This window comes from Zonotrichia albicollis, unplaced genomic scaffold (genome assembly GCF_047830755.1).
Source record: "Zonotrichia albicollis isolate bZonAlb1 unplaced genomic scaffold, bZonAlb1.hap1 Scaffold_94, whole genome shotgun sequence".
NCBI classification, from domain to species: domain Eukaryota; kingdom Metazoa; phylum Chordata; class Aves; order Passeriformes; family Passerellidae; genus Zonotrichia; species Zonotrichia albicollis.
In genome coordinates this window covers 343,156-367,371 of record NW_027428464.1, presented here as the reverse complement: position 1 = coordinate 367,371, position 24,216 = coordinate 343,156, and the positions used below count along the sequence as shown (strand labels likewise).

The 24,216-nt window shown below is 37.6% G+C and overlaps 1 protein-coding gene across 15 annotated transcripts in view; it reads left to right on the top strand.

The window, feature by feature from the left end:
• The window catches only part of LOC141728113 (N(6)-adenine-specific methyltransferase METTL4-like), a 52,837-nt gene that overhangs the window by 15,880 nt on the left and 12,741 nt on the right, over nt 1-24,216 (top strand). For 3 of the 15 annotated variants that reach the window (XR_012578821.1, XR_012578823.1, XR_012578824.1), the window contains exons 9-11: nt 1,788-2,023; nt 5,017-5,120; nt 19,375-19,492. Coding sequence is in view for 2 of the 15 variants with exons in the window: in XM_074534468.1 (XP_074390569.1) it covers nt 1,788-1,933 (146 nt within the window). In the remaining 13 variants the exon portion in view is untranslated. Of the gene's footprint in view, nt 1-1,787; nt 3,548-5,016; nt 5,121-19,374; nt 22,254-24,216 lie in introns of those variants that run through there. The other 12 variants (XR_012578827.1, XR_012578828.1, XR_012578829.1 and 9 more) reach the window with 9 other exon arrangements.

Here is a 24,216-nt window from a genome sequence, read left to right as displayed (position 1 = left end):
TTTGCAAAATGATATTAAGCAACTACTCATAAGTGGTGTCTAATTAGATGAACACCCACGACACCAAACAGTGTGTGAGTTTTCTGTCAGAATGTACATTTTCCTCTAAACTTCCCAGACTCTTCTCTGTAAATGCTAGATTTGTTTAAACATTTTATCTTTCCTCTAAAAGAAGCAGGTTTTTGGAATAAGATTCCTTCTGGTAGCAGTATTTTTTAGATTAAAAGCTGCCTTGATGATAGCCCATCTGAGACATTCATGTGACATTTGTTAAAGATTGGGAGAAGGCGAATAGATTTTTACACCATGCCAAAATACAAAAAAGCCTGGAAACACCCATTAACAATATTTACAGAAAAGTTTTTAATACAGTGGAGCTTTGGAAGAAGTGATCACGTAGGTAGGAAATGCACCTTGGGTTGGCTAACACTAGAAAGTGAAGCGGGTGCTCATCTTTCTGCAACAGGAGCAATCTATGGCCTGACCAGCTGGGGTCTCACATAGGGCATCTGTGACTGGCAAACTTGATGCAAAAAGTCAGTACTTGGATTGCACCAAAAAATTTCCTCTCATACTTCAGTGTATGTTGACTGGATGTGTTTTTGCTTTATGCAGTGATCATATCTGAAGAGGCTGAGTGAAGCAGCAAAATGTTGGCCTTATGAGCTGTATTTTTAAGTGACAGATACGCAGAAATCACTAGCAGATCTGATCTAAAAATGACCAAAGTATTCTTTGGAAAGGGTCATGTTTCCATACTTTTTCTTCTTTTATCTTCAGCAGCAAAACACAAAACTTAACATGCAGTTTTTAGTATAGATAAGTTTTTCAGTCTTTCTGCCTTCTCTGTGTTGGGGGCTCCTTAACCCTTTGCTTTTCTCATGTTTTTGTAGCCATTTCATGAAACGTAGTTAAGGAGTTCCTCAAACCAGCCACAGACTAAATGGTTCTATATGACAAGTAACACATTTAACAATAAACTCTTTACTATAATACTTTTCAAGCAAAATGCAAGATCTTTTTCTATCTCCAAGAATACCAGTGATCAGTGACACAGTTGATGTTAATGACAGACGTCTTTATATTTGGATTTAGGCAGCAAAAATCCCCAACTATAAAAGAAATATGAGATTTATGTTACTGAATAGCAGTAACAGTTATAGAAATATCTCTTCTGGTGCCAGGTTGATATTGGGGAAAAAAATAGTTCCTGCATTTTTTTAGCCCTTTTAGTGCTGTACTTATTTAACTGGTATTACTTTTAACTTTTGATAATAGTATTACTTTTTACTTTTGATAATGTTTTCATTACAAAAATACTTTTATCCCCTTTAAGGTACAGAGGAAAAGAGAGTGTGCTCTTAATTAAGGAAAGGGTTTATGTATTTATTTATTTATATATATAAGTATTGCCCCCATGTTATTGGAGCTAAGTAAGGCTTTAGGAGGTGTTTGGTTGATATTAGTAAAAAAATTCAGAAATCATTTATGTAGAGGCTGAAATAAATCCTCCTTCCCTTTCTCTAAATGAAAACCAATAAATCAAGGCTATTGAAGGCCTTGACAGTATTTTTCAGAATCTCAAGGGCATTTATTTAAGATTACTTTCTCACTATAAATAGTCCAGCTGTTTGATGAAACCTCTGAAATTAATTTGCTGTCTCTCCCTTTTTTAATGAAACATTCATTTTTTTATTCTGCCAGCATCACAGGGGAGGTTTTACTTTTTTACTATTGTTATTTGTACCATTGTCATTGTTGTTGTCTTTTTTTTTTCTCTTGCACAGCAGTTCTGGCAGAGTTTATCAAGCCAGATGTGGAATGCTTGGAGTTGTTTGCTCGCAATCTACAGCCTGGTTGGACCAGCTGGGGAAATGAGGTCTTGAAGTTTCAGCACATTGATTATTTCACTCTTCTGGAGAATGAAAACTGAACTGGGTCTTAAACATCTATACCTTCTGAAATTCCACATCATCCCAGGGGCCTCTTGAACTTAGCCTTATTATTGACGGTGCACCTAAAGGTAACAGAAATAAAACCAATTGCATTTTAGTTAGAACTCTTTAAGTGACAATATATCTGTTTAATGCTATCTCCCCTCTGTGCAAGGTGGTCCCTTATTTTGATGATCTGAACATATTTAGATACTTTTGTTACCAAAAACCAGTGAAGATAAAACCCCTTAACAGCAGTGCAGCTTTGAGAAGCAGGCATTCTTTATTCGGTCAGGTGCATGAGGGAGTATCTTCTCTGAAATATTTGTATGCTGATTACAGAGAAAGCTCCTGTTTATATTCTTAATTTTACATACATATTCATTGACATTGATGATATTAATTTCCCCAAAATCATTAACACAGGCTCCCTTCCCTTTGCATACACGTTCTTCTGTACCAGGGGTTTCTTTGGTGGTTCCTGGTGGTCAGCCACCCCAAAATCACATTTGACCATCCAGTGAATGGTAAAAAGTTGGCATAACTGGGCTAGTTACTCTGCAGTTTTCCTTCTTGGTCAATGTTTAACATGACCCTAGAGAATAAGCATTTTGTGGTTCTATAGGCTTGTGGTTTTTGAAGAATAATCATATTAACCCATCAGGTTAATATGGTGGGTTAAAACAATAATTTTTCATCTGCCAACAATGTTAAGTGTAAGTTCATCCCTGTTCTTTTTCAAACCTCAAGAAAAGAATGATATTTTAAAGTATTTTCACTGCAGCTATCAAATCTGAGCTGATAGCACATTGCTGCTGCTGTACTGTAGCTTGTGCTATTTTTAAAAATTATAATAAAGAATTGTATTGTTTTTCAAGAGTCAATGGAAGTAAACAATTCTGAATGATACATGTTTTCTTAAAGTTTTTTTTTGCAAAACAATAGGTTTTGAACTAATATAGTTATGAAGGCAGTGTATCTTCCTACTCTGTCTGCCTTAGAGAAAATAAAAGGAACAGTGATTATATTTACTGGCATATGAATTCTTGACTGTCCATATTCTATATAAAATGTTACTTTTAAAACAGTTGATAATTCTGTCTTTGTGTATATGGTGTTAATTTTTTGATGACATTGTAAATGATCAGCCTCAACATCTTAAAAATTCTGAAGTTTTAACAGATTGTATGTATTTTTTAAAAGACTCTTTCCTTATGTTCTGGAACATTATAAAGCCATGCTTGTGAGCTGTATTTTTCAGCTAACAAAAAAATGATCCCTTTAAAAATATATTAAAGAATTGTACCCTTTGTGTATCATTTGTTGTTCTTAAATTTACTTTGAAAAATATAAAGAAAATGTAATGAGGCCTCTGCCACTTACTCATTTATAGCAGTTGAGGCAGAGGTGCTGGACAAATTGATTTTCCTGATGGCAGGTTCCTGAGTTCTGACTGTTTGTAATGGAGAACAAAATACATTGCCTAACTTGTTTACCTTCTTTACTCCCTTTTGGTAGCCTGGTGCACTGTGAAGATTTATTTAAATTTAACTTCAAAATGTTAGCAGAGTAGTTTTTAATAATTTTGTAATAAAGATGAAAATGAAAACTTGTGTCTTATTTCCAGTTTCTATATTACTATTCAATTCCATGTTTTGCCTATTGGAGCAGTGGAGTTAATAAAACAAAGAAAATGCTTTTTTCCCCTCCCCCCACAGTTAAACATATACTCAAAATAAGTAGATAACGTAACAGTGGAAGTAGTTTCCCAGGGAAATGTTTCTTGCTGCATGTTTTTATTTAGTCTACCTTTTAAAGTGTCAGTATGTGTTGTCATTACACTGCAAGGGCTCCATATTGCTGGAGTTTCATAGCTCTTTGATGTTCCTTGTAGATAGCCCCTCTAGGCACTGACTCTTCCTTGTCCTCACAGCAGCCAACTGACTCCAGTTCCCCTCAGCCAACCAAGCCACTCTTTTATAACACTCTGCTTATTGGCTACAGCTGTGGCCTGTTAACATCAGGCCTGTTCCCAATCTCTAATAATTGGCTCAGCTGCAACTCTTTAGGGGGTAAGATTACTTTCTACACTACCTTTACTTACTTATGTTCTATCCCCCTACAAATATGTAAGCAATCTTACCTACAGCTACAAGGGATAGGCGATTCTTTATTTGCTTTTAGTTTTAGAAGACATTCCTACCTGGAGCTTCTGCTTTCCCAGTCAGAATTCCCCTGCCCTCCCAAGATGCTCTCATCCAGTAGTAAATGATGTATGGGACTTAAGCATGTAATAAATGATAACTGCTGCACTTATCTTGTTTACCCCTTGTACTCTACAAAACAGCACAAGAAATGACAATGTTGTCTGTTCCACATCCGCTGCTATGAACAATTCCAGATTATCTTTTTAATTCCAACTAAAAGATAGATGAACAATATTAGGGATCAAGAAGCCACCTTTCTCCTTCGAGCTAAGCAGCAGAACCCTTCTAAGGGAATAACCTTCTTTAGGCTCTTTAAGAATTGATTTGTCTTTTCTGTGGAGTCCCTTTGCAAACAGTGGCTTTCTAGAATCCTAGAATAATTAAGATTAGAAAAGACCTCTAAGATCAAGCCCAGCTGTTAACCTGCCATCACTGTGTTCACCACTAAACAGGTGAACTTCCAGCACCTGGGAATCCAGCCTCCTAAGTATGGCTTGTATGTAGAGGACTTGTGCAGGCAGGTTCTAAGCTTCTCAGATTAAGTCAAAAGTTTAAGATTGGAATTTGTCATATCTGATCCTGTCCTAAATAGTTACAAAATTATGCCTTGGACACCTGTTTGCTGCTTTTCCACTGCTCTGGCCATGAATAAAACCTTGTGAATATGACAGAAGTGATGTTCCACATCTGCAGCCATCCTGAAACCATTGCATTTTCTCAGGAGGAGAAAATTTGGAGGAGAAAACTTGCTAACTTGGAAATCCCATGGTGGTATTAGCAGTTGATAGTTTGAGGTGATAGGGTCATCTTTTAAACATAATTATTTACCTGTTATGCTGAATTCATAATTTAAATAGCCCCTTACACTTTTGTAGGTCTCCAAGACCCCAGCTGTTCCTAACCAGCCATCAGATTGTTCAGTGTCTGTCAAAAGATTCTTCTGAGGCAGAATCTGCATATCAGTGATAAGTGAAACCAGGTAATATAACAGGACAATTTAAGATCTGGTTTCCTTTTATGTTATATATGTCAATTGCTCAGAGCGTACAATGCTCTATGTTGTGTCAAGCCCTGTATAAAAACGCAAACTTGCTCTGAAGAGTTTACAAAGTTGGTAAGAAATGAAAGAAAAAGGGAGAAGATAAGGATGGAGGAATACAGGATGGTAATGAGATATTAAAGGTGTATTTAATAAGTATCAGTCTAGGTATTATGCACATCTTCAGTGTTCCTAAGAAATTGTAAGGTTGTTTCCCCCATTTTAAATGGGATTTTCTTTAGTATTCTAGCATCACACATTCAAATAAAAAATTGGTGGAGTGTGTATTTTACTTACAACATTAACAAATTAAAAGGGTTTTTTAAGCTCTAAATTCTTCTTGTGACAACAAGTGACAACTGTGATTACTGAAGAATTTTCAGAAAGTATGTTGTTTGGTACATCTGTTGTTGTTTTAGCAGGACAATGGTAAAAGTTTCTTTGGCTAGGTATTCTCTACTATTTAAAGCCTTTTAACATTATGTGTTATTGCAAAAAAACTCAGTTGCATTACAAAAAGAAGTAATTTTAAGCTTTTTCTATACGTGGAGTACATCAAGTGTCATAATCAAACTTTTATGAATCTTCAGGTTTGAGTGTGATTTTGAAATGTCAAATTAGCATATGACCTTTACTTGTATTTTTAAACTTCTGTGAAGTAAAAAGAATTATATCAGTAAGATATGTTTTTGGAATAATGATTGCTAGGCATGTACTCCTGTGGAAACAGCAAAACTTCTTTTGCAAGATTAGACATTATTAAAGAAGTGAGATAAGTGAGGAGGTCGTACCTCTTCATAGCATTCAGCTTGGATAGGTGTCAGCAGCAGCAAAGGGTTGACTTTTAAAAATAGATTTCCAAATTACATAAACAACTATAAATTGCAGGAGATAATGCTACTCTGCCTTGATAATTGCATTCATTAGCCTCAACATGCCAATAAAGACTTGCCTACTGCTTATTTTGGATTGGACATAAGAGGAGGAGAATGGAAGGGGGCTGGAGAATAGCCAAGGGACACAAGCTATGTTCCAGTTGCTGAAAGAAGTCTTGTGGTGTCCCAGCTGGCAGGTTTTTTCATAGAATAGTTTGATTTGGAAAGGACCTTTACAGGTCATGTAGTTCAACTTCCCTGCAACGAGCAGGGACATCTTTGTTCAGATCAGGTTGCCGAGAGCCCTATACCCAGCCCCTACCTGACCTTCAATGTTTCCATGACTGGGTCTGCCAGTTTTTTGTGGAGAGAATTGTGTATGTGCATGTGTGTGTGCAGGCAAAGCTGACCTGTTGGAGTAGTGCGAATCACTAGTACGCAGTGCTTTGAATAACAGTGGTATGTGCATTGCTAGAAATTTAACATCACCATATTTTTACTTGTCAGTGTCCTAAGGTTACCAGTTTGTGGGGAAAAGGTACTATTTATTTGGTTAGAGATGTCCCAATACCATGCATGGTTTGAAAGCTTGCTTGGGGGCTGTTTAATGGATCTATTTTTGCTTTGTAATCTTCTGGAAGCGTAACATTGTCACTGATAAGTGAACGGCATAGCAGCTGCCCAGGTGTGTTCCCATAACCCTGGCCACATCTCAGAAGCATGGGAAGCCTGCAGGGGGTTGGGCAGGTGCATGGTTCTGTGGGTTCTTTGGCAGCTTCAATGTGCCTTGACATCACTAAAATGACATCAGAGCTGTTCTAATGGGGCTAGGTCACTTTGCTGGGCCTAGCTTTGAGGACTTTCCTTCCTGGCATAAAGGAGTTGAGGTTATCACCTTCTTGTCAGGGTTGTTCTTCAAGTAGACTGAAAATTTTCTAAAGAAGGTTGCTTTTTACTCGCCAACATTTTTTATTTAACCTGCTGAACTCTTGATGTGCCGCAGAGCCTGGGCTTTCAGCTCTGGGTCTGAGCCTGCACATGGGCTGTTTTGGGGTTAGAGAGTTATGGGCCATGCTCTGAGGGCTGAGATTCAAAATTCTTCTGGTCTCAAGACATCCAGGCTTTCTTGGAAGTACTCTGACTGCCAAACTGCAGGCAGAGCTCTGTAGTGGTCCTCCCTTCTGGCTTTTTGGCTTTTTAGCTACCTGTCTTATGAAAAGGAGGGCTGGGAGGCACTGTTGACACTGAGGTCTTGACACTGCAATCACAATGCTTTCTTAAGAAATGCATCATCTTTCATACTTTCCCTGTGATGAGAAAAATCTGAAATTTCCATTACTTGTTTCAGACCATTTTTATATTTCAGTTAGTAATTTGCATTTGCTTACAACAAAGTAAGTTTGACTTTCCATAAGCTCTGTTTTTTGGTGCTTAGTTTTTCCTTCCTCCTTCTCTATTTCTCAACTGGTTTTCTTCAATCTAATATTCGTTTACACATTAGTAACTTTATTTTGTGAAATATTTTTTACTGGAGGTGCCTGTAGATTTCTTTTAACTGTCAGGAAGGCTTGTCTGTAGAATTGCATGATTTGAATTTATTTTTTTGTTATCTGTTTCCACAAACATCTGTAGATAACAGAGTGTGGCACGGGATTGGAAACATGAATCCTGTGTGGTATGGGACTGGAAACATGAACACCACATCTGGTGATTAGGGGGGAATGAGGGGCTACTTAGTAAACGTTAGCTGGAGGATGGGAAGTTGTGGCAATAGCAAAATTGGCTGCTGCCACAAGAACATAAAAATGTGCAAGCCACATGAGAGAAAGGTGTGATTTGTGATTTCTCTGTTGTGTTGCCTAACTTGTAAGTAAAAAAGGACAACAACAGTACCATAGCAGGAGTACTATCTACAAGGGAATGTTTATTTATCACTTCTCTGGTGCTACCTGTTTGATAACAAAACAAGAAAGTAAGGCCTCATTTGATGACCTTTATGGAAATGATAGCCCTGACAGAATTCAGGAGACTTTTTCAGATCTGCTAGGGAGATAGTATTCATGGTTAAAATACTGTAGTAGCAGCAGTCCCCACTGGGGAATGATGAGCATTGACTCCACGGTTGCAGAAGGCTGATCAATCACTTTATTCTTGCTACACTCTCCTGTACTATATGAAAAACCCATTGCCCATGCCAAGCAGTCCAATACAGCTTTGACCTCATTGGTCATCAATCCAAACACCATCACCAGAGTCCAATTAAGAAATCACTCTTTGGTAAATAATCTCTGTAACACATTCCACAGGTGCATAACAACAGGTGCAGCAAGTAGAGATAAGAATTGTTTTCTCTGAGCCTTCTCACAGCTTCCCAGGAAAATCCTGGGAGAGAATTATGTCTCTCTCTGTTCAGAGGATATGTGATTACCACGAAATACTACTACTAAAATGCTGTGAAGGCAAATATTTGAGTAAGATTTTTCTCTGCTATTGTTCAATATGCAGTGGCATGTCTTCCTTTTTCCCATGTCAGTAAGTAAATTGTGTTAAAGTAAAATAGCAGTATTGCTTATGACTGGTTTGATGTCAGGCACGCATATTCAGTTTTCCTTTTCTTGTGTAAAACCCAAACAATAACTTCTGCTGAGGGAGAAGGAGGTCATACATTCTCATTTTGTCTGTAATATTGCCTCCATTTGCCTCAGACTGTGGAGCCTACAGTCCTTTAAGCACCTGGGATTGCTGGAATAGTCACTTTGGGGTATCTTAGATCTCTTTTTACCCTTCTGTGTCCTTCCTTAAAGGGTATTTCTGTAACACACAGTTTTGAGATGAGAAAATGAGGGTCTGTAAAGAGGAGAAAACAAAGTGGAAAACAGTGCCCAAAAGGCAGTGGAATAATGAATACTGGACACTTCACAGCTAGTGCCATGGGAGTGCTCATGGTTCTCTAAACCATTACTGTGGACAAGCTCATTCACATGTTTGAGACTTTATTGTAAAGATCTATCTCTTTGCCTTTTTGGAGATGGAGACATTTTTCAACCCAGGAGAGTGGGTGCAGTCCCCTGGCCAGCATTTTTAGCACAGCAGACGTTGCACACTGCTGGTTACAGGTCAGCTGCAGAATTGTACAAAAATCTGAACTTCATGTGTGGCCTTTTTTTCAGCATAAAGTATGGCTGCGCACTGACTACTATGTAGAAAATGAAATGCATTCAAAGTAAAACCAGCACAAAGGCAGAGATAAGTTAGAAATTTAAGAATAGCTAATGATGTAATAGGCTAAAAATATCTGCATCGAGGGTCATGATTTTACAGGATCATTAACTGAAGTTTGTCGCAAAATTTTGCCAGTTTATTTAATAGCACTGTCTTGTAACAGCTTTATGCCATTAATTCAGGAGACAGCTAATTGGAAATATTCTTATGGCACTTTTACTGCCCTCAAACTATTGCTTGTGTGTCTTAAACGATTTGCATCTTCCGTTACTCTGCACTCCAAAAATTAGGCTGAGTTCAGAAAGAAAGTATGTGTCCTTTTCTGAGGTTCATGGTTCATCTATTGGTTCATATAACTTCAAAAAGATAGTTATGACATAAGAATTACATTTTTCCACATCAAAGTGACCCAGTCAAAACTTCAGCTGAAAATTTTTATGAGGCCTACAGCCTAATTTTTTTAAAGTACCCAAGAGAGTTTAGATTATAAGGAGCTATTTTTGACCAAGTAAACTGGCCAGCAAATTTATGAGGATTTCTAAATTTCTAATAAAGTCAAGGGAGTGTAGAACATAAGAGGAGTCTAAATATTATTACAAATTTCACTGCATGATGCAACTTCCACAGATTTATTATTTTTTTGGTCCTGTGCTCTTCAAGGTTAATTGTGATAAACCTCAAAGTAAAAAATGCCACAGGAATCAACAATGTTAATATTACCTCTAGCATTATAGGAGGAAACTTTCTGGTATTACAGTGCTGAAAAGCCTCATTTGCAGAGGCTGGCAACTGTCTTACACAACAATTTCATTTAGTTGATACAATCATGGCTTTGTATAGCCATTTACATAATGACATTATAGGTCTGTAAGAGAAATAGGATTATATTATCCCATAACAAAGTTACTGAGGTTTTGATATAATATGAAGACTCCACTTTTACATATGATTTTCATGAGAACACTCTTACAAGGAAATTATTTGCCTACTATCACATTGCTCTTTTTGAGGTCTTAAGTAGCCCTGTGAAGTCTAGGCCTTTTCCTAAGTGTCTGCTGGTGATAGGTGGCCATTTCACTCCAAATCACTGTGGTAACAAACTCTTCTTTCACATGAGTAGTTTGCCTTTTCCTCTGTGTATATATAGAAGGTGAAGCACAACAAAGTTGTGGCTTTGTCACACGAGTTTCTTTACAGGAGGATTTGCTGAATGTACACAGTGTGTGCAAAAGAGGAAGATCTTTTACAAATTCAGAAAGGAATGATGGGCAGTGAATAGTGATTGAGCTGTGGGATGGCTCCTTTGCAAGGGGGATGGATGTGCTTTTTTGTAGTTTATCTTTCCATCGTGGTGAGTACTCTGATTGGAAAGGTTGCATCAATAACAAGAGATTCACTTCAAATGAAGATGTTGCCTCAGAGTTTTTAATTCTCAGTCATAAATCTTTGCCAGAAATCTAAATAGCTCTCTCAGCTTTTCAGATCTCTTCATTATACAAAATCTCTTTGATGATAGTACTAGCAAAAGCAAGAGAAAATAAATCCAAATGCATTTGCAGAGTTGACTCCCTTTGCAGCCCAAAGATGTGAGATTATATCTGTTATCTTCATAATTTTTTACTAGCCATTTATGAAATGCTTACCCAATGAAGATGTAATAATTTTCACTTGAAATCTTGGTACTAGATATTTAGTTTGAGACCAGCTGTGACACTTAAGTATTTCCTTCTTTGATGAACCAGATGATGAAATAATCTAATTAGTCTCCTTATGAGAAGCAGTCAGAAGTATGATAGCTTTCCTATTTAAGAATCAATATAAAGGCAAGATGGTAAAATCTGGCAGGGCATCTGTAACATGAATGCTTTATTATGAAGAAACGGAGGCTTCATACAGATTTGATTACAGAGGATTACTTATCTTCCTTTGCAACAGCCAGGGATTAGCAAGCAGTCCTTATTCTTCTGCATACTCTGCGTGTCTGTTTGTGAGAGAAGGGGTATGTGAATAAGATTTAGGGATACAACTATTTAGTTTTTCTCTCAGTGGGTACTATAGGTGATAGTTTCATATTTGCAAGACCTTTTTTCTTTCATTTCTTCATAGCAGCAACGCATGTGATGGTCCTCAACTGGAATGAACTTGTGAATTTTCTTGGAAGCTGATGAAATGCTGCTACATTACACAAACAAAGCCTTTGCCTGACAGCTTCTGGTGTCCACTTTTCTCATCACTGATCATCCTTTCTGTGAATTTCTCAGCTTATTCAGACTAGAAAACAACAGATAGCTCCCTATAAGTCAGGCGTAGTATTTTCTAAACCATCTGTGACTATTTTTTGACTCATTTTTTCCATGTAATCCCAACACTTTTACTCACTGCATCAGACATAGCTCCTTCCATGTCTTACAGGGGTACCAAACCAGACTATAATTGCCAGCTACATGTGATTTTAATTAATGCTTTACCTTGAAGGAACTGAGCTGCTGGTGGCAGCTGAGGGTGTATGAGTTCCTCATCTTGTGAACATTGCAGCCTCGTGTTATAATCCACATCCAAAACCCACCTCCTTTAGAAATGAACTGCAGCTGCTCCTGATATTTAACATTGTAAACTTCTTTTGTATCTTTTATTGACCCTTAGAAACATCACAGACCACAATTTTAGAAATATTGAGCTAAGTATCTAACAATTCTTGCTTCTAGGTCACATGGTGTGCTGGAGTTGGGTAACACTGTCACCTGCAGACATTCCCTTTTTTCTGATTGTTCTAGTAGAGCCTGCTCATGTTGAGCTATAAATCTCTTTAGACTGAAAAAGGCACATAATTCAGGAGGCTTTCTAAAAGCAGCCAGAGCATTTATCTATTTCAGTTGCAAGTATTCCATCTTTCTGTAGCAAAGCTCTATGTCTGGGGAGAGCTTAATATCAGATACAGTTTTCCCACTGGATGGGGATCTTTAATGTATCACTTGTGAGTAGTAACTCTCTTTGCTGACATTTACAGTTGCTGTTGATATTTCTTACTTCTTAATGTTTCCAGACACTGAGCCTTCCAGGAGGGCCTAAGCCGACTCAGGCTGGGGTGCATTTGCCTCCTCTGGGAAGCTGTTTTGCAGTTTTGAATATCTCAGCTATTCATAAAAAGGCAATGTGACTTTGCTAGCCCTCCAGAGTACATCTGTCTCACTGACTCACCGCAGAGATGCTGAAAACAAATATACTTGCCAGTCCTGAAAGCGGTGCTTGGCTTGTTGGCTTTTTCATGCACTTGGAAGAACACAGCCAAGCTTTCTCAGGAAGGGCTTTGGGCAGACAGGTCAAGATGGCAGAGGCACCCAGCCAGGATGGCAGCTCAATGGATTGAGAGCTGGACTGCTGCATCATCTGGTTCATTAGAGGATGAGGCACTTAATTGTCACAGCTGGTGTCATAGTGAATCTCTGTCACCTTGGAGAAGAATGATAATTACTGAGTATGACCAACATGAGCTCTAGGAAGAGATGACTGGTAGCATGCAATGAAGGAGTTTTTATGAGGATGTGCAAGATGAGAGCAAGTCTACATAAAGCTGGAATTCCAAAGTAATGGGTCAGTATAAAGCTTAGGATTCCAGGTGAAAACTTGTAATGCATGCCAAGCTTGTATTAAAAAGGTAGCCTCTTTTAACCTTTAAAATATTTAATGAACTTTTCACTTGAAAATTTGACCTATGATGAAGATTCTCTTTAGTTTGAGAGGTCTGAGTTAATTTCTGAGTTATTTTCTCTTCCCAGGTTTTGTTTGCAGTGTGCTTAGCTGAGCATGATGCAAAATACTTAGCCATGTATAATGTAAAAGATCAAAAAGGCAGCTCAGGCCTTCAGCTGTTGTCTTTAAAGAACCATCACTTACATGCTTACTACCTACTAAGAGGCTGAGATTTATGTGTGCTAAGTCTCTTATCTGGCTCATTTACTCCATCTTTGGGAGCATGATTGTAGGTGGAGAATGAAAACGGAGAGTTCAGAACCAGTTGAGAAAAAGCAGTGGTGATTTCAAAGCACTGAAATTAAGGCTAATATCTCAAATATTGTCATGGTCACTTGTCTTACCTAGCGTGTTCTTAAACTCCTTTGCTGTGACAGAGGTGGCTGTTAACTGAAGAAAAGCAGAAAATACTGCAAACCACTGATGGTGGCACTAGAGCCCCATCCCTGTGTTCTCCTCCCCTGAAAGCTAATAAAGAACATCAAAAATAGATGTTATCGGGCCATCAAGAATTAACAACATGCACCAGATGGTAACACCTACCCTTTCCTATATACCTAATTTTAGCCCAGACTATTTACCAGCAAGTTGTGGCAAAGGTTGAGGAACCCAGTGCCGAGGATCAGGAAGTGAGTAGAGGCAGGAGGGGCAGAGAGATTTTCTCTCACTTCTGACCCTCTTTCAGTTAATAATTTTAATCAGTGCCTTTGCACACCACGATTACCCTCAGTGAAATGAATGAAACTCTTTCCTTCAGCCTCAAACTATCAACTAGTAAACTGCCCATTGAAATCAGTTGACATACCCCAAAAAATGGGGCTATGTTTCATGGCTGAAATTGAACTGTCTTCCTGAAGGTGTTATCATGGGAAATGCAATTAGGTTATGTAGTGTGTGTGTAGGGTGGGCACATATGCTTATGGATACACATACATATTTTCACTCATCATGTTTTGTCCTTACCTCCTTGCTTTACTTGCTTTCCTTTCCTGGCACTAGCAACAGTGTGATTTAGGACAGTGCATTGGTGCACTTTGGATCTGTCATTCTTGTGATGGAGTATCTAGACTGAGACCATGTTTTCACCACAGGCTAACTCAGGCTCTCACATACATTTTAGTAAAAATCTCTCTGTCAGTAGCACACTTCAACTTTTCACCTGTGCTTATGTGAGCTCTGAACAGATCTTTGCTTGCCCAGTGAGGGGCACAGTCTAAAGTCAAGGTCGCTGCTGAGAGGTGGCCCAATTCAGCAATGCAGTTCTGTCCAGTGCAGGGAATGGCTGAAAAGTGCTGGGCAAGAAAGAAAGAGGTCAGGATTTCTCCACCTGGAACGAAGGATGCCACAGTCAGGGTGAGCAGACCCTGCACCAGATGTGTTTGATAGCAGGTGGTCTAGTTTCTCCGATGGAGGAGAAGCAGGTTTCACTGCTGGAGGTGTCCACCCCAGATGCTGCAGCCCCCCAGCAAGGGACAACTGGCATTTAGCAGCCTTATCTCTGTCCTCTGTCCTGTCATCGTTCACTGAGAGCAGACCACACCAGCTTTGCCAGAGGCTTGGCTTTCACATCCTGGGCACGAGTCACATCCTACAGTGCATGACTCCTGCCTTGATGCTGAGCAAGGGGCTGACTGGATTCCCTGTACCCTTTGATGTGGATTTTCTTGCTCAGTCCCTGCCAGGTCAATTGGCCACAGGCTTCAATTTACCCATGAGTCCTTACTTTGAAGATGCAGGGAGGGTCTGCAGATCAGAAGAGACCTGAAAATTTGTGAAAGAGGATGTAATCAACAGGAGAATTTTCCCCAAAACACTGGCAAACTGCTCTGCCTTTGAGAAGGTCATGTATAGATTTAATTTATTTTTGTTAAATTGCCATATCACCAGCTGTTTCCTAGTGGGAAGTTCCATACACAAGATGTTTAAAATGTTCTTCTGGTGCGGATGCTTCGTGTAAACAGCAGTTCAGTGAGAGACAAACTGCCCTGAGTTGCGCCAGTGAATAAAAATTACTAGAATCCCTGGTTCTGATCTACTGACTAACTGCTGAGCATTTTCTGTATTTTGTGCCTGGTTTGAAGTGCCTGAAAGTTATTGGGGTTTATATTTATTATTTAACAGACTTCTCCTGGGAAGACAGCTCTGGCCTCTCTCCACTATGTTTTTCAAGAATAAAAAGCTCACAGACCTATTAATTTTGAAAGTTACATTAATGGAAAAAGGACTGTTGAATTTTTTTAAGGTTGAGTTTTCACATTTACAGTTTGAAAAATCATTCATAAGGAATCAGTTTTCTTTATAGAACTGCTGCCAATTTCACAGGTGCAAGCATTAAATTTGTGTATGGGATGCAAATTGCTTTATGTGAGTAGTCAAAATGTGAAATTATAATTGTATTAGTTAGGTAAAGTATAATTTGTTACCCCTGACTGAACATAGTAGCACTGGTCATTACAAAGAATACAAGAAACCCAGTGATGCCGATGATTCTTACATAAATGCTGGCCTATGTGGGCATTTAAAACGGACAGATGATTAATAAAATAGCATAACTTTGTATCCCAGGATTCCCATAGCACCTTTTTTCTTGTAAGCTAATACAAATAGTAGAGAAGATTAAAAACCACCTAAATTTAAGGTTCTTAATTCCCATACCCCTTTACCTAGGATCTCAAGAAGTTGATAAATTCTAATAAAAGCTATTAAAAAAATAAAATCCAGAGAACATATGGCATTTGACTGCATAGCAAAGAAAGATGCATTTTTGCCTTTATCCAGCTGACTACATCATCTTTGGGCAATGAGCAGTGAGCCAGAGTCAGATTTGCTTCCTCAGCTGCCTTAAACTGCAACAGGCCTTAAAAAGAGACTTTCTAGCACTAATAGTGTTTCAATTAAACTTTCAGAGGACTCATTCAAGTTTAAAGTTTGAATATCTTGACACACAAAGGGCAAACACCCTTTCACTGAAGGATTTTATTCTGCAGCATGGTCAGGAACTTGCAGCAGCCTTGAGTTAATTGAATGCAGTCTGCAAGAGAAGTGTAATGGAGCATCCAGACACAATGCAATATATTCAAGTGTTTGTCCATATAAGTAGTTAATTGATTGTGTTGCTATGAAGCACAATTCAAGGTTATTGTATTATCTTTAGCACAAAGCTGTACAATTACGGAATCATACAGTTTGCGAAATACATTTAAGGGCAAGGTAGGCTTAACTACTATGTTGGGAATGACAATGAATTATTTTTCCTTTCTTTATCTTACTGTACCCTTCACAGCTCAGGGATGTCATCTGGTGCTTGGTAAAATCCTACTTCTATTTTGATTTTCTACTGGAAGGATTGATGGTAAAAGAGATTGTGTGTGGTTTCCAAGGGCATGCATTCATGTTAAATATGGTTTACATTTGGAGTCTTGATAATTGACCACTGCCAATCATTCATGTATCATGCTTTCAGCCTCTCAATAATGTGTAGATGTTAAAAAAAGCATACAAAAAATCCTATACAAGGCTTAGCCTATCGTCCTCTCTTTCTAAACCTTTTAAGCACTTTTCTACATGACCATGAAGTCCAGAAACTTACATAAAAGCTGAAATTTTCCTGGAAATCTTTATTCAGAGGAATGGGGAAGTGCTGATATTTCCACAATTTCATTGAGATTGTGAAAGTTTGATTCTCTTTTTTCTTCTATCCAAGCATCCATCTGGACCTTGTGAAGCTCATGTGAAGACAGATTTGAAAGCAATATTCCATCTTACGTTCCCTTTCTTTAAGTCAAAAAAACCTCCCAAAAATCTTATAACAAATTGGAAGGGTTTTGCTGAGCTAGAAATGTTGAATTTTTGGGTAGGATTTCCTATTTTTTCTCCTGTTCACCATCAGTGCAGCTGCACTAAATGAGGAACAACCTGGGGCAGCAGGCAGAGGGAGACAGGACCACAGATGTGTGGATGCTTCACCAACATTTGTCACCCTTGTGGTACAGTGGTGAGGAGGAGGTGGAGGGATCAAAGAGAAGATTTTTCTGTGTTCATGAAAAAGCTAAACCTCATTAAAGGCATATAGCCAAGCACATGACACAAACTTTATTTAACTTCATTCCAATGCAAGCACAGATATGCTTCAAAATGTCCCACTTGTGTCTGTGTGTGTGTGTGTGTGTGTGTGTGTGTGTGTGTGTGTGTGTGTGTAGCTGGCAGAAATGACATAATGTAAATTTCACAATTGTAGCTATAACTGAAAATAGTGAGGTAGCTACAAATATTGTCATCCAGTACTTGGCATCTTAATCCCTTGCTGTTCAAGGCAGACAAAAATGTTTGTGAAAAGTCTCAAAAAGCCTTATATTTAACAAATGACAGACTGAAACTAAAACATCATGGTCAGGAGCCTTTTTAGCAAATGAAATAGTATTATGTTCTTAGTATGAGTGTTAGATATGAAATACTTCCCAGGAACAACTATTTGAGGGTATTCCATTGAGGAAATAAAATTATTGTGAATTTTAAGTAACTTTGTGAAAGGAGTTTCCATGCAGAAGTATTTAGATTACCTTTCTATCTTATCTATTCATTAGGTGTGGTCTGTCTGCATAGAACAGAATGTATATATATTTATTTCTGTGTATAACAGAATGAAATGCCTTCTGCATGTTTAGTTATGGAGCCTGTATCAGCTAATCTCCTTGAGACTGCCAATGCCATGGTTTCCTCAATGCATTAAAAAAGAATATGGATTGCATGCTACTGTATGTGTTCTTAGATTTCTCCTTTGAATTTGATAGGAAGTTATGGGTTTTCAGTGCTGAGGCCCTAAAGCACTGTACACATGCTAACAAATGCCTCAGACCTAATGAGACAGGAAATTGAGAGGCTGAAATGGAATAATAAAGGAAGAAAAATATTGATGCTTGCATGATCCTGGAAAATGACTGTTATGTTCTATTACAGAAATTAAAATAAGTTTGGCAAGGATTTACTATTGAAGAAAAGTACACATGAGGCTAAACCTAGGGTAAAAGAGCAAAACCAAAACATCATGTCAAACAAAAAGCCTTTGGAAGAGGCATCAATTAAGATACAAATTGAGTTTTAAAAGTATTTTTAATTAAAATGTTTCATTTAATATGGACAATAATACAAGAGAATTATATCTGAACTTTAAAGCAGGTTGACTACCTGTAGGAGAGCTTCTAGATGCTGGTTAAGGAGTTATGGTTTATATCATCAAAAATTAACATATCTATAAAGATGTCTGTCTGTTAGCAGTTTTGAGAATGTATCTACCATTTTGGTGCCTAAGCATAATTTCCTCTTCTTGTTTGCTGTGAAAACCAACAACCAAGGACCTGTGGAGAGTTCTCATTTTTTAAGGATGTTCTGGTCCAAACTGTTTGACACAGCCACCTGCAGGAATTGCCTGGCCTGGCTCTTCATTAACCACTTGTTGAATTTTGTTTCCATGACAACTTCCTATATTATACTATCTCAGAAACTCAGTAGAATTCAGACATCAAGTTAAAACACCTAAATATTTCTCTGAGTTGCATCTCTTGTTTCCTTGGCAACTTCCTCTCAAGTCACCCTAGGATATTTCAAGGCACCCAAGACAAATTTCATCGCATTGATCTTTTTAATGAATTTACACTGACCTGCAGTATACACATTGTACCAAACTTAAAATATTAGATGACAGAATCTTTATTGATTTCATTCAAATGCAGCTTCTCAGCCGAAATCCAATTACTTTGCCCCAGTACGTACATTTTCCCCATTAAATCTGCAAAAACAGTGCTGTAAGGCGCTATCTATACGTATGCAGACCAATCTGAAGATTAAAAACAACTTTGCATACCAAGTGCAATGTTTCTGACAGAAACAAGGGCACGTTTTTGCTGCTCTGGAGTAATGTGTGATTATTAAAATAAATTCTAATGAGAAAAGGTAAATGCAGAGGAAATCTCAAGAAGCATTGGCTTCTTTGGTACATTGCAAAGGCAGCAGTTAAAGAAACCATAGCACAAAAAAATCATTCCAGATGCTAAATCCCGTCCTTCAGCCCCAAAGGAAAAAACAGCTAACACTGATTCCATGCTGGTCACAAAAGCTGGTGGCTCAATAGGTCTTCCCTAATTCTGCACATTCCCACATTCTGCTTTTCCTATCTTGGAGCAGTGTTAGAGGCTGAAAAAAACCAAGATGAGTCTTGTTGTATCTTGTTTCCAGTCTCTTCCTCCAAAGTCCCCTTAGGAAAGAATGGGCAGTTCTGAGCAAATATTTAGCTGTAAATGTGGGTAAACGTGGGTAAACAGCATTTTCATCTCCCATTTTTCTCCTTTCAGATTGATTGGTCCCATAGCCTAAGGAAGTGAAACCAAGATCTGTTATATAGGAATGGAAAAGTGGAAACCACATCAGACCCTGAAAATTAATCTCTGGAGAAAAGAAAGGGCTGAAAATGTAAGATCCTCACACCAGAATCTTGTCTCCACGTGCAATCCTACCACACTTGGTTTCCCTAGTGTAAACTCATATCCTATTATTTCTGAATATGGCTCACCTTCTTACACTGGCATCTGTTTTTTGCTGACCTCAACCCTGGTTTAGCATCTTCCCATTTTTCTCATAGCTTCCTTTTACCAGGTTTACTGAGTATGCTTCCCTCTAAAATAAAACCATAACCAAGCACAGACAGCACAATGGCTTCCTCACAAGGGTGCAATAGCCCTTCTTACATGGCAAGGGCCACTTCCTCCTCTGTGTTATGGAGATGAATTGGCTCAAGCAAGAGCAGTTTTCTGAGTGTCAGTCTGAATCTAAGCCTTTAATTTGAACCAGTTGATGTTCCCCAGGAACGATGTCTGGGGTGGTCTCTTTTGGTGAAGACCCTTTAAGTCCTGATCCAGCACTGTGCATGTGAGATCCAAAGGAAGGGAAGAAGCAGTGGAGGACAAGGACGATATTTTTATTGCTGTGCAAATTGGTTGTCATGGTGTCAACACAACAGTATTTGTATTTAAAAGAAACAGAATTTCTGCTGACAAAGAGATAAATGAAGTTTTAAGAGAGAGAAGTGTTTTGAAGTTAAGCTCAATGCTTAGGAGCACCTGAGAGGAAATTAACTACTTTAAGCTCGCATAAAGCCTAAAATAGAGAGCCTTGTATCACATTAATGCTAATTGACAGATGTGCAACACTTGAATATAAAGATTTGAGTCATACAGTTATATGTAAAAACTAAGCAGCAATGGCTTCATAAGAGGTAACTGGAGATGATTAATTCATACATTAAAAAAAAATTGAGCTGTTTGTCTGAGCCTGAGCGATCATCCATCCCTCTACTGAGTGTCTGCTGCTTTCTTAGTTTTGCCTGGCAGGAAGTGATCCTTTGAAGACATAACGACTTGTCTAATTTTCTGCATGTTAGAAGTCTCATTAAGTATAATAAATTATGAATTCCAAAGAGATTATGGTGGAGGGAATTTGTTGGATCAGAGCGTTAAGTGTTAAGCCCTTCTGCAAAAACATCAGTTTACTGGGACCTCAGCCTAGATAGCACGATAGATTTGGGTAAGATAAATAATAACATTTATAAGTACCAAATTGTATGATATGTGTGTAATTTCAGGCAAACTTAAAGTGCATGGCAATTTTAATGCTATTAAACTTCCTTGTCTCTTGAGAAAAATGATGTATTTTTTTTAAAAAGAATTCCACACACTCTTCAAATTTCAAATGCAATTCATAGTGTTTTGTAGATGGCTTGCACTGCCAAGACTTGCTGTTATGCAGAATGCACTTTAATTAAGATTTTAATGCATGTCTTATGTCAACATTCATGGTTGTATTATGCTGTTTTAGCCTAGTGGTAAAATACTGATATTAAATTTTTAGTAGAAACTGTTCTTTGAAAGTATTTTTTGTTCTTGCTTTTCTCAGACTAATTGTCTTTGATGCACAAATATTTCAACTTTATTTAGGTGGGAGTATCAATGCAGGAGAGTGTATGGTGCCTGGAAGGGATGAAGACTAAGTTCAGGAAAGACTGAAAGTCTTTCCAGTGGTTTCAGTTGGTTTTGGATCATGCTGAAGCAAACATTTTCAGATACTTCAGTTCCATATTAACACTCATGTAATGACCAGTTCTTAGTAAGATAAGGTATTTCCTTTATCAAAATATATGATGAAAACATGTATCATTAGAAAGAAGATTTTCTTGAATGAGATCATCCATTTGTTTTGTTGCAGTCTAGCTCTGAGCAAGCAATGCAAATATATGTGTGTTTGAAATAAAGGATGTTTGTTGTACATATGGAATCAGTTTTTGAGATAATATCTTGCTACACCACTACTTTCAAATCATTGACAGAACTGTGGGCATTTTTAAGAGAAGGAACAAAAGTAGAGGCTGATTTATTTACCCTGGAGACAGCTAAAAATCCCATAAGGTTAGAGACAGTGTGTTGATCTGTACTTGTACTTCCAGTGTAAAGGAGTGTAAAATATACTGCCTTTGTCTGTTCCATTTTGTTTCATTACCGACTTAAATTCAGAGGGATTGCCAGAAACAACAAAATGCTGCCTGACACAGTGGTACCTCTTTTACAGATGGGCATGTGGCAATGGCCTGAGGGTTACATCTGCTTTGCATATGAATTTGCATGGTATATTCATGAGAGCCTAATGTGAAGGGTTAGCCTTTATATATTTGTATGAATTATAAAGAAACTGCATAAAATATGTTTCAAAGGCTGCAGGGGGAAAGGGTATAAAATGGAAAACTGACACTTCTTGTGTCCATCTTTTTCTTCATGCATTATGTAACATGCCTTCTACTGCCAATATCCATCAGGCTGAAATTCTTCAGGAAAAACTCAAAATGCTAAATCTTTGTTTGGAAGACAAAGAACCTCACAAGTGAGATGATATTTGTTTGGAAATTGGAAGCTGAACATTTATCCACCTAGGTGAAAGCAATATCACAGTAAAACAAGATGATTTTGGTGCCAGTAGCACTCTCAAATATATGAAGGAGTTCTTGGAATCTTTTCCAGGACTGCTCATCTAGTGAAGTACAGCATTCACCCTCATTCCCTATTATTTTTTATTTCCTGAAATGAATTGTTAACACAGTGAAGACTTTGGAGTGTAGTTTCCAAACTGTCATTAGCCTCAGGAGATCCAGGTTTTGTCTTCTCTCATGCCTGCAAAACCAGATGGACTTTCCATCAAAAATTCTGCTGGCTGAGGATTATTCTCCTTCTCTCCCCCTTACTTTGAAAGAGGGTGGTATGAGAAGGTGTGCTGAGGAAGAAGTGGCTGTGACCATTTCACATTGTGTTCTGATAACCTGGAGCTTCTGCAGAGATTTAACTTTCTGTTTCCCTGTAGCATCTCTTGTGGTGCTCAGAATGGGCACTAGAGGTACCTCAAGGAAAGTCCATTCTTTGACCAGGAAGCTCATCAACATCCAGTCACTTCAGAGAATTTCAGTTCAGAGACAAAAAATATAGACATGTCCCTTTTGTCTGGGTGGGTTTGGTTGATTGTTTTTGTGTGGTTGTAAACCAGATCTCCAGTCCAAGTGACACCTCAGCTTGAGACAAGCACCACCAATCCCAGGTCCACATTCCCATGAGGCCTGAAGAAACAGATATATTCATCACAGCAGAGTCCTGCTGCCAGTAAGGGTGCACATGTTATTCCTTTGGAGAAGTCTATCTGAGTCTATCTAACCTTGTCAAATATTTGCCTTTCACTTTGACAAATTACATGGTTGTTGCCAGTCTTTTTTCTTTTTCTTTTTCTTTTTCTTTTTCTTTTTCTTTTTCTTTTTCTTTTTCTTTTTCTTTTTCTTTTTCTTTTTCTTTTTCTTTTTCTTTTTCTTTCTTTTTCTTTTTCTTTTTCTTTTTCTTTTTCTTTTTCTTTTTCTTTTTCTTTTTCTTTTTCTTTTTCTTTTTCTTTTTCCTTTTTCCTTTTTCCTTTTTCTTTTTTCTTTTTCTTTTTCTTTTTCTTTTTCTTTCTTTTTCTTTTTCTTTTTCTTTTTCTTTTTCTTTTTCTTTTTCTTTTTCTTTTTCTTTTTCTTTTTCTTTTTCTTTTTCTTTCTTTTTCTTTTTCTTTTTCTTTTTCTTTTTCTTTTTCTTTTTCTTTTTCTTTTTCTTTTTCTTTTTCCTTTTTCCTTTTTCCTTTTTCCTTTTTCTTTTTTCTTTTTTCTTTTTTCTTTTTTCTTTTTTCTTTTTTCTTTTTTTTTCTTCTTTTTTCTTTCTGCAATGGGTTCAAGCTGTACCAGATCTCCTTTCCTGTGAAGAAAGTTACCTCTGCCTGAATCGCCCCTATTGTTGCAGTGCTAAAAGTAAAGCCTCAGCAATTTAAACAGGAAAGTGTCTCATGATTTGGAAAAGACACTAAATCTATCAGGAACCAAGGGGCTTGGGTTACAGATGTGTGACCCAATAGATGGTGAAAATCCATTTTGATTCATCTACTTGTGAGGGTTTTTACATCACACTCTCAACTCAGATGTTCTTTTTTTAGAAGATAGAAAAGCTCTTTGTCTTTTAAACTAGTGATATACCATTATTGAATGAATGTGAGTTCTATTTATGTTTGACTGAAGTGCTTTTGTCGTGGTCTGATCAATCCTTCCTGAGGCTCACAGAAGACTTCCAGCTGGCTTTGCTGAACTTTGCACTGTCTTTACTGCATGACTGTGATTAGTAAGGGAAGGCTTCAGAAGGCTTTGCTTACCTTAGATATTATTCTCCATTTATATATCCTGAGAGTTATGAATTCACATGACTGTAATATCATTTTTTCAAACCCTTGTGAAGATTATTATTTATTATAGGCAGGGTAATAGCACAATTTTTTATACTATAACTAGCAAAATTGCTGAAATTGAGTGCCTTATTTTTGCCAATACTTTTGACAGATACTGCTGTGCTTCCTATACTTTTTATTGCACAACATAGCAGCATGTAAAATGATGGAGAGTGTAGTCTAGTGACTCCAAATGAATACTTGCTCAGTCTGAGACTTTAATCAATGTAAAAATACGAGGTTTTTATACTGAAAGGTTTCAGCTAACTTCTGATTTTTGTCTGTTTTTATTCTGTGATTGTATTTGGAAATTATCTATCATCTTTGAAACAATTATAACTGCATAGAAATGAAATTCTACTGCA